The sequence below is a fragment of the Hibiscus syriacus genome, unplaced genomic scaffold, assembly GCF_006381635.1.
Source record: "Hibiscus syriacus cultivar Baekdansim isolate YM2019G1 unplaced genomic scaffold, ASM638163v2 tig00111621_pilon, whole genome shotgun sequence".
Taxonomy (NCBI): Eukaryota; Viridiplantae; Streptophyta; class Magnoliopsida; order Malvales; family Malvaceae; genus Hibiscus; species Hibiscus syriacus.
This window is the reverse complement of record NW_024063138.1, coordinates 2,499,684-2,516,972: the sequence shown is the minus strand read 5'-3', so window position 1 is coordinate 2,516,972 and position 17,289 is coordinate 2,499,684. Positions and strand designations below refer to the sequence as shown.

The 17,289-nt window shown below is 31.9% G+C and overlaps 1 protein-coding gene and 1 pseudogene across 1 annotated transcript; one reads left to right on the top strand and one right to left on the bottom strand.

Moving 5' to 3' along the window:
- Positions 1-11,816: 11,816 nt before the first annotated feature.
- On the bottom strand, positions 11,817-14,394 carry LOC120165875 (annotated as a pseudogene).
- A 919-nt stretch (positions 14,395-15,313) lies between these two features.
- On the top strand, positions 15,314-16,912 carry LOC120165876 (putative FBD-associated F-box protein At5g53635). The gene is made up of 3 exons (XM_039175304.1): positions 15,314-16,145; positions 16,222-16,371; positions 16,569-16,912. Exons 1-3 carry the CDS (start codon positions 15,609-15,611, stop codon positions 16,830-16,832), a joined length of 951 nt encoding a protein of 316 aa, XP_039031235.1. The 5' UTR covers positions 15,314-15,608; the 3' UTR covers positions 16,833-16,912.
- Positions 16,913-17,289: the final 377 nt, after the last annotated feature.

Genomic DNA, 17,289 nt, shown 5'->3' with positions numbered 1-17,289 from the left:
CATTACACTTTCTAAAATTAACCATTATACTTGCAATAGTGCAACGGCAATTTATCAACGATGTCTCTAATAAAAAAGTTTTTAAATTCAACAATGTTTATAATAAAAATGCTATTAAATCTTCTAGAGATCTTAAGGTGCATAAAAGATTAGAGATGTTAACGTTGCTGCTTACATTCCTTTCATAGGTTCTAGCACACGCCTCTCTATGCAGCTCTAATAACAAATAACAAAACGTTTCTGAGACTTCAACTTGCGGGTTTGTCTTCCAAAAGCAGGGCTTTTGTCGACCCTTTTTGAAGTTAAGATAGTACAAGGTTCCGTTCTTTATATTGCTTTTACAGGTTTCGTTCCAAAAGCTTCATTTCACGGTTGAGATATGTGTCGTTTTAGGGCTAATCAGAATTTTATTTTATTAGAAACAAGATCGAGAAGAACATGTTCACACAACGGTGCTGTTCTCTTCATTAACATACTTTTGATTATTTCAATGAGATCACCAACATTAAGCTATTACATTATATATTATGTATTATGTTATGGCAATCCATATATAAGCAAAGGATCTTAGCCAATTCTAGGAGCACGTACAACCTGGCCGTTTCTATCAACCCAAACCCAGACCCTATCGCACCTGAAGTCGGTGGTGACTTGAGTTCCATCCAGCAACACTATGGCGGCCACATCGGGATTCTCATTCTCGATCGTTGTCTTCGCACTCTCTCCGTTTGTTCCGACCAACTCCGGCCACGAGTTCTTTCCTATGCATTTCAAACAAGTGCTTAGTTAAACTCAACTGAACCAGAAAAGTAAAGAAAAAGCAACCTAAATAAACTTAACCTTACCAGGAGGACACCCAGACATATTGATTTCACTTCTCGCTTGGCTGAGTTGAATGAGTTTCGACTTGTATCATGCAGGATATATGTTTGAACTTTATATAGATAAGGTTTTGAACATGAGAGTGTGAACATGTTGTGATGTCTGAGTAAATGGTGCCAGGTCCCAGCCGACATATTTGAATGCTCATAAAAAGTTTGTCACAGTCCATTTTTGTTTTGAATGCCTATCAATATTATGGTTAGCTGGGCTTGATTTGGGATCTGGCAAGTTCTTATCCATTGTCATGTTCTCTAAAAGAATTGAATTAAGGTTTCCCATTTATATCAAACTAGATCAGTAACACTCTTAACTCATATACATACTCGTATACGAGTCAAGGATGTTATATCAATCGTATAAAACATTTACTATGTGAAAATCAGTAAAATTTTGTTATTTTAAAATTTCAAAACGCATTTTTTTAAACTAATAATCACATAAAAATCATAATTTAATATTTAAATGTCAAAATTAAATACAATTTATATAGCAATTTGACAGTTATGTACTATTCAATATCATAAATTAAACTGTCAAAAACTACCTAATTTTAAAAAAAATCAATCAATTAATATTTAAAACATAATTTAATACTAAACTATTTATTTATATTTATAATAGTACTTAATATTATCTATTTTAAAATAGCTTTAGATGTTATGTTACAACCCATTATATAATTCATATATATATATATATATATATATATATTTCAGAGCAATTAAAACCTCTTTAATATACATGTCACTAACTAATAAAATAACAAAACAGAATGTCCTTACTGTTTTTGGTAACGAATCTGCACTCTCTACTTTGCTCGTTAGTTTGTACCTTCGTGTGAAACACTCACACGTTAAGTTTTCACTTAATGAGTCAACCAAGTATCATAAATGAAAATTTTAACGTATAAAACAGATTGTATTATGTAAAAATAATAGTAAAACACATAAAATTAAACTATTCAAGAATATTTCGCATGTAAAACATATATAAGATAATCAAGTATCTCATAATACCTTTGTTAGCTACTAATTCGTATAACTTGTGCTTTTCGTATTTAACCCATATAAACTTGTATTAATTCATATTTTTCATTATTTAAATCATAGCCCATGTATCTTAATCGAGAATATCAGGTATGTGAGTCTCTTCGAGTGTGTGCGCTATATGCATTTAAAAGTGCATCGTAGATATATTTCGTAGTATTGCACTCAAAAATGTCTCGTAGAATTACACTATAGGTGTCATATAAACATTTATCATATAATCACTTCACCTCATGACTTGTCATTTGTACCTAAAAATCTCTATACACATACATTGGGCTTTATTTCAAATTGGGCTTTATTTCAAATTAGATATTCATTTGCATATAAAAGCATCCCATAATCGAATATAAATCATTTCTCATAAAATTAGTATTGGGTAGTTCATACCTAAAAATATTCATATGCTATGAAATAAAATACTGTATAAAATAATTTGGTTAATTCATACCCAAAATCATTTAAAAACTATTTAATAAATCAATATAAAATATCATAAAATAATTTAAATTGTTTACATTTGAAAATATTCAAGGTTGGCTCATCGCAAACCGTCCTCGTATCATATATAAAATAGGAAAAATACACTCACATGGTGCCTCACTAACATTTAGTGCTACAATCACTTTCACCTTTATACTTTGTTCCCCCTATTTGATTCACTTTGAATTTGGTTACGATCACAAGCTACACGATCATCAATTTCCGACATAAAATTTTAAACATATATTAGTACTTGAACTAATAATAAACTTGAATTCTTATAAAATTATAAAAATATGATCAGTGAACGTTCGATACTAATTTCCTTCATTAAACCAAAATCGACCATATTTAAATCAAATTCACCTTTCAAGTCCTCCAATTAATCTCTTATCACAAAAATTCCTTAAACTTTTCAACATTTCACTTTTAATCACTAACTTGTCCTATACTTACAAATTTGATCCAACTTTTTGAAAACCTTACAAAATAGTCCTTTGACATTCACTTTATTCCATATCAATCATAATTTACACCATACTTCCCAATTAGGACATTAATATTGCACCTTTGCAATTTCACCACTAAACTTTTCAAAATTCTTGAATAGAACCCTTAAACTTACACAACTTTTCATTTTAATCCAAAATCCACATTCCGTCACTTAAACCAAAATTTTCAGCATAGAACTTTAATTATCCATGTAACACCCATATTTCGTATATATCTTGAAATACGAGTTAAAGATGTTACATTAACGTTACATACATTCTTTGTACATAAATCCTTAAAATTTTGTTTCATTATAAAACTTCCATTTAACAATTTTAAAACTATTTAATTAATCATGTATAATCATAAAATAATAAAGTATCATCCATAACAATATCGATTTTATGTAATAATTGGGCAGTTCGGTGTTGTTTCATAAACTATATAAAACTGCCTAAACACTGCTTAATTTAAAAACCGTTTAAATAACTATTTAAAACATAATATCATATATATACTATTCATTCATATTTTCAGATATAGCTAACGCTAGCCTAAATATAATAGTCCTAATTTACTATTACAGATCATTCTAAATAAATTCATCAAAGCAAACAGACAGACAACGGCGGAACTAAAGCTAGAATAGAGGGGGACCAAAATTTAAAAAAATTATAAAATTTTCAAAAAATTTAATCTGGCCCCTCAAAATTTTAGAAATTCAAATTAAATTTAAAAATTTTAAAATGTTCTTAATTAAGTCCCCTCCCATAATTTTTAGAAATTCTCATCATGTCTCTTAAAATTTTAAAAGTTTTATTTAGACCCTAATTTTTTGGGAAAAAAATATAAACTAAAATTTTTTAAAAAACTTAATTTAAACCTCTAAACTTTTTGAAGTTTTAAGTTGCCCCCAAAACTCTATTACCAAGTCCCGCCACTGCAAATAGATATAATATACATGTCACTAAAAAGTCAAGAGAACATCACATATGTCCTACTGTTACTGTAGATAGGTACTATTTCCAAAAGATGCTCAAGAGGCTCCTTACTTCACGTCATGAAAATTATCACGCGCTAAGTAAAACTTAGTGAGGCAATATAATAGACTAAAGTGAGATAAAACATATAAATATCATAATAATTCAAAACATTAAAAATTAAATTCAAATGAAATCATTAAATTTTCAAACCGACTTATTCAAACCACTTTTCTTTATCAGAAAACTTGAATATCATCATCTCATGATTTTATCAAAACCATGATAATCAGTATAAGATATAATAATCATTTCTTGTTCTTTTCCATCTAGACACATTTCAAAAATTTCATATTTCATTTTCATAGCCCAATGTATATTTAAGAGAATGCAAGGTACGCGAATCAAATAAATGTGCGCACTAAGTACTCCAGGTGCTATCATTAGAATCAGAATATGCACTCAAAGTGCAATCATATCAGTTGCACCAACGGTATAACACATAATGTAAACAAATGTACCATATCATAATCAGAATTACTCAACCTCGAGGCATGCCAAGTGTACCAACGACTCTCAATGCAATATACAATGGGCTTTCAGATAATATCTTATCCAATTATAAATCAAACATTTTAAAATAGAATCACTTCCAACATCATCATTATAAAATTCGTAACTTGGGCAGTTCATACCCTAAAATCGTTCATAAAACCTTTATATAAACATTATATAAATATTCCATAATCAAAATTAAATCATACTTTAAATTATAACACGAGTTTGACTTATCGTAAGTCTTCCTCGATCAGAATAATTAAATAAATAAACCGCAATCACCTTTGCTCACTACCGAACCTTTTCTATGATATTCTTTTTCTCAGGTGCTTTGCCTCTTGCTTTCGAGTCACTAGGATCATTTGTCGTAATTTGTATGCCATCACATACATAACAACATATTCAAACTCTATGTTAGTATTATACTAACGTAATCTAAACTCAATAGTATAAAATTCTATAAAATAAAATTGATACTCAATCGATATAAATTCAAATCACTATTCTATAATATCTTCAACATTTTCAAAATAGCTATTCAATTCCATAAATATTCATTTCCATTATCAATCCATTTAAGTCACTATTTATGAATTCTTTTTAAAATTCACATCAACTTTTCCATTTAGCTCAAAATGATCCTTCATCATTTTCACTTATCTCAACTCAAACATTAAAATTCCAACGTGTAAATAATATACCCAATCCAACACTTTAACATTTGAATACTTGCAATTTCATCCTTAATTTTCCTTAGACTTTTCGAATTCAACTATTAACTTTACCAACTTGCAATTTGATCCCAAACAAAAACTTGAAAATCAGCATTCAAGTAATAATTTTCGGTATTGTAGTATCATACTCAAACAGTGCCTTCACATTTGCAAACTTATAATTAAGTTCTTAACTACCAAGTCCATTCAAATTTCATCATGAAATTTTACCAAATTTACACTTTGGTCCGAAATCAACATTCTAACTTAAAATTCAGAATTCAATCATTAAATGTTAACATTGAATACCTATGATTGCACAATTTCTCATCGATGTCTCATAATTTTACCATAGGAAAATTTTCAACATTTTTCCCATAATTTCTCCCTATCGTCAAATATCATTAGTGTGCTAAGGCTTTATTTCCATTCAACTTCAAGCATGAATTCAACCTTCTAACAACAAATTCATGATATTCTAATCATTATAACATCAAATTCAATCAAAATTCAACCAATCCTCAATGAACCCTAGTATGGTCGAATTTCATATAAGCCCCTACACTTGATTTTAATCATCATTCATGCTTTCGAATTAATCTACAACATCAATAACATAAAAATTATCCATCAACTCTTCAAAATCAAACATGTTCTTCAACCACCCAATTCTTGAAACTCAACATATAAGCATGATTTTCATGCAATTTTATACCAAATGATAGAGAATTTCAAGAGAATTAATTCTCTATCTACTAGCTTAATCCAAAAATCAACCATGAAAGCTTAAAAATCAAAACAAAATCCTCACCTTTGTTAGCTATGAGTTTTGGCCACTTGAGGAAGATGGAGAGAAATTCTTGATTTTTCTAAAATTATCATCTACTACACATGGCTTAATAATAATATAATTGAATTTAAAATTCAATTAATGAGAAATCTCAAATTTGCCATTAATGAATGATGATAATTACCTTTTGCAATTGAAATATCCTCCATTAAAATACTCCATAGTTAAAGATGTACCGAATTGAAGTTGACTTTCTACATTAGCCATGCAATTTTTGAAAACTACAATTTAATCACTAAATCTTCCTAATTTCGGCTAAATAGGGAAAATTAACTTCAATTCCACTGATCCATGCTAAATTTCATTGTTGTAAAAAAATGGAAATAATATTTCCAACCTTTATATATCATCCTTAAAATTTTCATGAAATTCTAGTTCGATTCGATTATCTCGATTTATTACCGGACTTTTCTACTTTATAGCTTTTAATATAAATCCGAATCAAAATTCTGATTCTCAAGAAAACGTTAATTTCGGGAAAATATTCAATTATGGACAAAAAGATATAAATTTTAAAAATTACATTTTTGGTCCCTAAACTTTTACATGTTCATACTTTGGCCACAATACTTTCAAACTTACATTTTAGTCACTAACCAAAATTTGGGGTATTACAATCCAAAATTTGTGCATATATCCCTTCAATTTTCAAATATTTGTGAATTGGTCCTTAAACTTTTATAACTTCCCAAATCAATCCTAAATTCAATGTTTCACCACACTAATAATAAATTTCAACATATTACCATAACTTTCCCATTTTTGCGCATAAATCTTTCTAATTTCCATAAAACTCCATATTTTAGGGTAAAATATTCATCTATCGAATAAAAATTCTTTTATGGAAAATTATCACTTTGGTCCTTAAATTTTCCAAAATTTCTAGTTTAGCCATCAAACTTTCAAAATTTGTATTTTAGTCACTTGCTGAAATTTTGGGGTATTACAATATCAAAGCAGGCTGCTGGTTGTAGTTTTCCTTTTCTTTCTTCCTCTTTTTATTTCATATTTATCTCCATGCTAATTCCCAATGTGAACTGCTTCCATTCACAGACGGGAAAATATCATATGCATTTTATTTAAATTATATACAGAAGCATAGTTAGTGCGTAACTTTTGAGAAAAATGACATTATTTTTAGAATTAATGGCCGCATCAAAATAATATCGTTTTGTTCGTGTCATGACACCATTTGAATTTAACGACATAATGGTATGATGAAAAAAAAAATTAAAATTCAGTGTTATAATTGAAGTAATTGAAAGTTTAATGAAATAAACGATACATTACGTAGAGTTCAATGATATTTGGTATAGCTTACCCTAATAATTTTCTAATGGTTCTTATAAGCATTTGTTAAGTGAACCATTATAATCTGATGATTTACATAATTGTTTTATGTAAAAATAAAGCTTCAGATTAGTACAATGTTTGAGAAAAATGTTGGTAAATAACTCTTTCCTTTGGATAAACAGTGCTTTTATTCATCCAAAGGAACAAAGTGATTCTGGTAAAGAAATTTTGATTTTGGAATTAAGAATTCAGAGAAAGCAATTCCAGAAAATGTTATGGCCACCAAAGATGATCTGTTGAGTTTGAATAAATTCAATGCTTATCTCTTACCTTTGATATCGGATCCAATGTCAAACCTTTCAAAAGTCCAAACTTCAAACAAAAGGAAAGGCCATTCAAAGTAATCTCCTCTCCAAAAATTCAACGCCTCGGCCATCTATAAAAGACCTCCCCCCGGATTTGCTTTCACAAAACAAAGAAAACCAAAGAGGATAACATCTGTATCAAAGAAAATGACGGATTGCACTGGTAAGCCTTTTTCTTCCCTTAGTAGTAGCTCAAATTAACAATTCACGGGTCATTTTCTCTTAATAATTGTACAATTCAATCAGTTATGAATGAGAACGTGGTTGGGGTGATTTCCCTCAAAATTTTAAATTCTCGTTTATTTAAAATAATTCCTTGTACTTTTTATTAATAATATGTTTTCATTCCTAAATGTTTATATGTTTGTCTCCTAAAATGTTGTAAACTTCAATGTTTACCGACGACAAATACATGCGGGGGCAGTCGCCCTCCTGAATTTTTAAAATTACCTTATATTTTAAATTTTTCCTATGTATTTTTTATTGAAAATATGTTTTCGTGGATACAGGGAAGAGTTCGTGGCCGGAGCTGGTGGGAATCAACGGTCAAGTGGCGGCACACATCATTGCAAAAGAGAACCCAAAGGTTAGCGTCCAAATCGTGAAAGAAGGAATGATGGTGACCATGGATTTTCGCTGCGATCGTGTGCGTGTTTGGGTGGACAAGTATGGAATTGTGAAGATGATGCCTCAAATTGGCTAAGTTATTAGCACTACATACTGATCAGTGGATTGCAAAAGGCCAGACTATAATAATAACCTATATATAAATAAAATATACATGTTTATTTGTTAATTTGTAAAATATTGTAAAATAAATTATTTATTAAGTTGAACATTGTACCTTTCGTTGGTTGTTTACTGAAATTTCGTTTAATTATACTGTTCCTTCAATACTAGTAAATATTTCTAATTTGAGAATTTATAATATTTTTAATCTATTTGGATTACGATTTTTCCTTGATAAATATTTTTTTAAACTTGAAACAATATTAAATTTATTGGAATAAAAAAAAGATACAATCTCAAGAATGAAATCAATCAAAGAGAGAAATTTTAAAGATTTTGTTCACCAAAAACGCTAAATAACGGCCAAAACCTTATTTTTGAATTAAATGTTTGCGTCCATAATAATCCAGTAATCGTCAATAGTACTTCTTTGATTCTATCCAACTAGACGCTTTAGTGATGGAGGAGTAGCGAGCGAACCAAAATAAACTTACAGGCTACTTCGTCAAATATATTTGAATACATCACAACCAACCACTTAAAAACCACCGATAATCACAAATCAGATACAAGTGACGTAAATTAGATTATATAATAACAAATATTTTACTTTTAAACATCACTATATTATTCAAGTTATAATATTTTATAATTGTAAATATCACCGAATTTCAAGAATCTTGATTTATTTACAGAAAAAAACGTTATGCAAATCTTCTCATGTCTAATCATATCAACGTCACCATCTTTACAATTAGATTATTATATGATATCTTATATTAATCTCTGGATCAAATATTTTAACGTTTTTGATTTAATCTTAATAGATTATTTCATATCATTTGGAATTTGACAGGTATGGATTTTTTTTAATTGGATATCTTATTGATTATAAAGCTCAACTAAAAAATATGTACGCATAGTAGAACATGCTTGAGATGTGGAAACAGAAATGCTGTATTACAAAAGATATGGTTTGACTTTTAAGGCTAACATTTTATCCTATAGCAAGAGTTATGTATAATCTGCATTTAAGAGTATTGTATAATCTCCACATGTAGCAGATTTCTGGGCCAAGAAGATCCTTCAACTTTTGTTTTTTTTCCTTAGCTGTATCTCATGGTTATTTTAGCTATTAGATTGGCTTTTCTTTCTTATCTGATACATCACATCCTTGTGCTGGTTCACAATTCATTTCATGTTCAAGTGTAAGTTTAGTATATACGTACGAAAATTATCTGATACACAGATCGTGTATATAAGGACGCCATTGCAGCAAACTTATGCATGGCATAAACAATTACACTAATCCCATCTTCATCTCTTTCACTATGTAATTCTACTAACCTGCCTGCTTCTTCTATCTGTTTTCTGTTGGGCATCTATAACACGAACTGTTGCGGGGGATGTTGTCTGGTACGAAGCCATTCGTCTGAATCTTTAAAGTCTTTTGAATGATTTCGGACCAGGCTTCATTCCCCTCAACTTGGTTTTAGATATATATATATATATATTCTCAGCTTCACTGTCCCAAGGATCAAATTTGCATGTATCATCATTTGCTGCAAACAGGAAGTAGAGTTGGAATCAAGAAACCCTAGGCCAATGGATCAGAGAAGCCAAAATTAGTATCCTGATATTCATGGTTTTTGATATGTTATCATAAACAACTCTCTCTCATTATGTGGACATCTGACTGCTAAAATTACATCTTCGTCCATATTTTTGGTTTGTTTATACTTTTGGGATTTGGAGTGTTGACTGTGGAAATGATGTGGACTTATGCAGAGTCTTTCAAAGAATATTGAGTGTTTGTTCACAAGGCAAAAGGAAATTGCAGCAGTTCAACTCCTTGCGCTGATTGAATGGAACATGCAACACTTGCAGTTTGCAAAAGATGAAATGAATACAACATCAAAGGTCTGTTTGTGGTTTCTTATGTTTTCGTAGGTCAGCTTATCATTTATATTAAGCTTAATTATGAAATAAGTGAATAAACTATATTTTTTTTTTTCGAAATATGTGCTTAAACCTTTGTTAACTATCCATATGTCTAATGTTACTATTTTAGGTGTTAAGGTTGTAACTGCCATTAAATTTTTCCGTTAAGTGACATGTGTCATGTTCTGGTAATTTCGAACATTTTTTTAAAAAAAACTAAATATATTATTATATTTATATAAAAAACCTAATTTATCTTAAATTATAAAAAAAAACTCAAATCCCTAAAAATCTTAAATCTCTAACCCTAACCCACATACGTCATCCTTGCCGTCCACGGCCACCACCGCCGACATAGTCCTTGTCGTCTTCCTAATCATACGTCGTGGTCACAATTTTTTAGGGTTATCAATCATCGGGTGGAGGTGAGGTCAAGAAGAGTTTTGTAAATGGCAAAGAGCGATGACCGACGTGTGTTTAGGGGTTGAAATGATGAATTTGAAAGTTTTGGGGCTTTTTAAAGTATTTCAAAAATTTTGTATTTTTTAAAATAATTTTTTAATTTTTAATTTTAAATAAAAAATTTAAAATTACTAGAACGTGACACATGTCCTTTAACAGTAGTTACGGCTCAAGCACCTAAAGTGGTAACATTTATAACATTAGACACTTGGATGATTCAAACAAAAGTTTGGACATCAATTTAGAAAAAAGGGTATAGTTCAGGTACTTAAAAATAATAAAGCCTTCAAATTAGTATCTTTTTGGGTCATGTAAAGTCAAGTCCCACATTCGAAAACACGTCCTGCAAACCGCGTCTTCTGCGTAAGTGATGTTACGGTTGTAAGAGTCTGGTCACATGTTGGGTCAAAATGAAAGAAAGAAAGAAATGAGCCAAAAGTATGAAAAAAAATATAGAAACATTGTCCAAAAAAAAAAATGCACATGTTGGATGTCGAAGACACATATTTGCACCAACATTATTCAAACAAAGATGACATGCCCATACTAGTCTCATCTCCAATATGTGAATGAGTATATGTTTAAAAGGTTATATTTAAACACTTACAAAAACTCATTTATAAACAATGTGAGAGTTTAAAAGCTTATGAACAAACAAGTGACAAAGTTTAGAACTTGGATCTAATCAAATTCAAGACCTGTCTTTGAAAACACAATCAGTATATTTGATCAAAAATTTCTTAAATACCACGTTATTTAGATATGAAATTATTCAAATGCTTAAATATAACATTTGAAACATAAACTACTAGGTTTGATTAACATCACAAGATTTTTATCACGAACATTACTAACAAATAAGCACTAGTTTTCTTGTTTTTGCCTTTTCATGCATTATAAGGGAACAGTATGAATGAGCGCCAGTTGCTGATTCCCAAATTGCAGGCTTATTCTAATGAAACCATAAAAGTAGAATATGAGACAACACAACTAAAGCCAATAGGTATGGTGATCCTTTTAGCTGCTCGCAGGGTTTTAATTGTACAATCAAAACCATGAATGGCCTTAGCAACACATAATCCATAAAAATAATTGACATATACACATACTGCATTAGCAAGTACCCTTTCCCTAGATTTGAAAGCATAAACTAAACAGAAGATAACTTTCTGGCTTGGGCTCCAATGAAGCCACAATTGGAGCCTCATTCAAGCACGATAGCCAGAAACGCATTTGCATTCCCTGTTTTCCCCCATCAATGAGTCTAACTAACCAGATTACCTCCATTATGGATGGCTTTCGACGGACTCGGAATTAGGAGCAAGCCAACACATTTTGAAACCTCCATTCGGGCTTAGGCAGAGACCCGTCAACTCAAGAATTTCACCAGGTAGTCAAGCACACAAACAAGTTTCACTTGGACATCATTTAGGTGGGTCCTGGACTGGGAATGTTGGAAGCAATTTCAAAGTTTCAAGATAGGCTTCATCTTTTGAAAGTAAATCTACAACTGCAGCGGCAGTAGATGCATCAGGTGACAAGTTTTTCTCCAACATTTTATGAAGACGTTGCACTATTTTCTCAGTGTCATTCTTCTGAGAGAAACCATGCAAGAGTGTATTAAATGTTACAACATTCGGAGCACAACCATTTTCCTCCATTTCTATTAGCAAATCGTTCGCCTTTTCTAGTTGTCCTTCCTTGCACAGAAAATGGATCATTATAGAATAAATTACAACTGTTGGTTTCAAGCTTCCCTGTTTTGCACAGCCCATTAATAAGCGAATTGAACAGTTTAATGCTAAATACAAACTTGCAATTTTCTAACTTACAAAACAGTTCCAATGCCTTTGAGACAACCATTTTTGCAAAGTCCATCCACAAAGACGTTATAGGTGCAAGAATCAACCACAATAACATCGAACTGCATTTTACCAAACAGTTCTCTAGCTTCGTCAACCTTTCCGGCTTGGAAAAGACCAGTCAATATTGTGTTACATGTGATAGTTGTTGCTATGATCCCTTTGCCTTTCATTTCCTGATAAAGCCTCATAGCTTCATTAACCTTCCGGTTTTTTCAATAAGCATTAATCATTATATTATAGCTAACCACATCTAGTCCATTCTCCTTACTTTGCAAGGAAACAAACAGATTCCCTGCCATATCAAGCTTACCAGCCAAGCAATACCCATCCAACAATGTGTTATATGTGAATATATCAGGATTGATTCCTCTCTGAATCATCAAATCTAACGATTGGTTTGCTTCTTCCAACTTCTCCATCTTGCAGAGTGTATCAATTAACACATTGAAAGTGGCCACATTTGGATTCACACCTTGATCCAACATCTCAAGAAATAGACGTTTAGCCTCCTTCAAATTGCCTATGCAACAAAAACCGTGAAGTAAAGAGCTACAAACAACCACATCCGAAGAAATTCCCTGACTCTTCATTTCCAAGAAAAGTTCCCTCGCCTTTTCCACCATGCCCTCTTTACACAGGCTACCGATAATAATACCATAAATAATAACATTGGGCTTACACGCCCTATTTCCATTAACCGTTTCCCCATATATCCGAACAGCAGCACTCATATTCCCCGTTCGACACAGACTATTAATCAAAATACCACAACTAAGAACACTAGGATGACAACCTTATCCACAACAATCAGCCCTTTAATCAGAGCTGTAAAAGTTACAGTATCTGGTCTATAACCCCAACCTAAAAAGCCTACCTAAAACAGCAAAACCGTCACCAGCTTGACCCATTTGACATAAACGATTAAGCATAATATCCAAGGAGTGAAATGAGGCGAAAACGCAATTGAATCCAATCTCTTGTAAAGCAAAACAACATGACTATATTGTCTAATCTTAGCAATTGCGCCTAACAACAGATTAAATGATGACATTGGAGGAGGGGGTTGCATTCGGGTCATTTGATTAAAAATATTCAAGGCTTCATCGAGAGTAATGGCACCTGACTTAAGAATTTCATAAAGTGGTTCGAGGCTTGCAATAGTATCTTTGCTGTGGTCTGAAAATTTGGGATTCTTAGAAGTGGGTTTTTGGCGTGGATTGAAAAGAGATGAAAGCTTACCTGATAGAGTAGAGTTTGAAGAAGAAGATATAAATGATAGAGCAGCTCCATTAGCAGCTGGAGCAAAGCGGAGCGTCGTTTTGGCGACCATTTCCCGGGATGTTTTAGAAAAAGCGACTTGTTAAACTCTCCGGAATCTCGTCTAGTAACATGCAAGTATATTAGTGAATAATCTTGGTTTCCTCGGGTCCCTTGGGCCAATTAGGAGAAAATTGAAATTTAATAATAACAGGTAGTAATAAGGGAAATAAAAGAAAATAAGCAAATCTCTGTTTTCCTAGTTTCTTTCCCGATATCTTGACACCAAAAAGAAGCTAAAAAAAGACGAGGAAAATGGAAGTAAAACTTAGTTGATCTAACAGAGAGTGACCGAGAATATGAACTAACCCGTCGGAAACTTTAAACTTCTTCTGAGAATAAGAATCCGATCAAATAGATTTAGGCCGACGCAGCTGTGGCTTCCACAGCGGGTGAAGCTTCGACGGCAAGGATTGGGGGTAAGCTGATTCGGGTGGGTTTTTCTGCTAACCATTGGATGGACGGGTCGGATTTTGGATAGGTGGGTGAGTTTTCATATTATCTATTTTATATTCAAAATTAAAATTCCACGTAGGATTATTATTATTATTATTATTATTTTGGATAGTTGGGGTTTCATTTCCAAGCTGACGGCTGCTTCACTGACTTTACGTGGTGGGGAGATTGTGTGGAATTCGGGTTTGTTTGGGTCTTCTTTAATGAACGATTGTATGGGTCTTTCATTTCGAGCGCGCCAACTTAGCAACTTCCTAGGTGATCTCGGACCATTTTCTATTAAACTGTTAATATTTGATGGGATAAAAAATGTAATAGTTAATAAATTTGGTATAACTACATATTTAATCATCATTACTTATATAATATATTAATTTTGGTCTTAATTAAATTAAATTAAGATTAAGACTAAGGGGCTGTTTGTTTGTCTCTTAATGGAATCATTCAGCGCTGAATGTTGAACCGTTCAATATTCAGCGCGTTTGTTTCGCACATCTGAATGATTAAGTGCTGACTGATTCATCAAAACAGTGTTGAATGATTCAACACAAAAGTACATTATGAATGATTCAGAGTCATTATCAAATAGCATGTCACATTCAGAGTTAATTCATACAGAGCCTCTGAATCATTCAGCGCTTAATCATTCTAAAGTAAACAAACAACCTATAAATTGATAGAATTTATAAGTAATACAAATCAAATATGTGTTTATACTAATTTTGTAACTATCACGTCTATATATTTAAGCTTTTCGATTGCTATGTGTACCGATTGCTTCATTGAGCTTTTCGAAGCTCACTTTGTTTGTTGTATGACTTCATTTTAGATATAGATCAATTTTGTACTGTATTTTGAGGTCACAAGTTAAATTATAAGGAAGATCTATGTAAATCTTCCTTGTCCTTTAATAATAAAGTGTGACATGTACTTGGGTCTTGGTGATAACCACTTACGGATGTATATACAGCTTAGGGTGGGCACGTGCCCTCGTTAGCTCAGAAGGCAACACACAGATTCAGTTCATCCTTTTTCAAGCATTGTTTAGAATGCTTGAAGGTGGATGATCAATGGGTAAGGAAGGATGGCATTCCACAGGTTGCGAATTATTAACGCCCTAATCGTTGGATATGTGCTGCGTTGCGTTGTGGTGTTAAGGAAATCGATATAAATTTGATGTTTAGAGGTGTTTACAGTTTACCGAGTCTTCTGTTTTCTTGTCACACATTTGTGACATTGAAATTGAACATCAATTGTGACTTGAAGGTTCCGTCTAATGTTCGTTTACCAAACCTGAAAACTCTGCATTTTGCATACTCTGAATTTCAAGATGGTTGTTCAGTTCTTAGGTTAATTTCCAGTTGCCCTGTCCTAGAAAATTTAGAATCTATTCATTGTGAATTTCATAATACAAGTGATCTCAATATCCATAACCTTTCACTTAAGAGATTGGTTTTGGATTTTGGTGAGCTGTATGTAGATTCTCACACAGATTTCACTCTCATCGAGATCAATGCTCCAAATCTAGTTTATTTAAAATATGTTGATGGAATGGCTGAAGGGTATACTTTAAGTGAAATGAAATCTCTAGAAAGAGCTCATATTGAAATCACTCTAATGGATAGCGAGGAGCTTGAACGTGCAGCAAATCTTCTTCGGTCAGTTTGCAATGTACAGTCCCTTTATTTAGCCATCGAAGATGACTCTAAAACGGTTAGTGTACGTAGTAATATTCATGTCATCTTTTCTTCTAGCATTATATAATAGTTCTTAGTTCTTTTATGTACAGCTTTTCCTGGCACCACTTGATCCAATGCTTGTATTTAACAACCTTGTTGAGCTGGAATTTCGTAATTACCTGAATGATGATTGGCAAGGAACGTGGATTGTGGAGTTTCTGCATTGCATGCCTAATCTAAAGACACTTATCCTGGATCTGGTATGAAGGCTTCTCTAAATACCATTTAAGATTTAGTGCACAAATTGAACCCATTAAGCGTCCTCAGTAGTAAAGCGGAGTATTGTTTTCCCTAAATGTCCCAAGTTCGAGCAGCATTATGTGCATTCGTTCTCAACGGTTAAAAAGATTCTGTTACAAACTTTCTAACTTTTTTCTTTCCTTTTTTGTATGCTTAGGCAAGTGCATCAGAAGGTTTCAGGCCACTGCCTACAACGGTGCCTTCGTGTTTGTTATTTCATACCAAAGAGATCGAAATCGAATTATTTGAGAATGTGAAGCATATGTTTAAAATGGTTAGTTATATCTTGAAACATGCATCAGTGCTGGAGAAGTTCATAATTAGAGACGTGGACGTGTGTGAGGAAGAATTTTCGACTGTCATCGAAAAACTGTTGAGTTTACCGAGAGGATCAAAGAAATGTGAAATCGTGACTCCCTAATATTTTGTTGTGTTTTTCTATTTTGTATCATGTTAGAAACACTTCATTGTCTCAATTGGTTTGGCAGTTTTGTATAGCAATATTTTATGGGATTTAAATGACATGCTGTTTGATATCATTGTCGTTGTTTTAAAGTTTCCATTTTGTCATTGATATTTGCTGTTAATATATTATGTTGTTAAATGACAATCAGTTGGTCTAGTAGGATGAGACACTAGGTCCCTTAAACAAGATTTAAGGTTCTTAATATCTTGTTGCATGACCATTCCCACAATAACACTACGGGTCCGAGGAAAAAAGTATGAAGTGGTTAATTATTTTAGGAATAATGTTAAAAATATTACTTTGAACATATTTTTTTAGCACTTTAACTCTCAATATTTTATTTTAAGATGAAATGACTATCTTTGGATATAATCTATTAATTGACTTGTCGTATCTTTGTAACTTCGTGGAT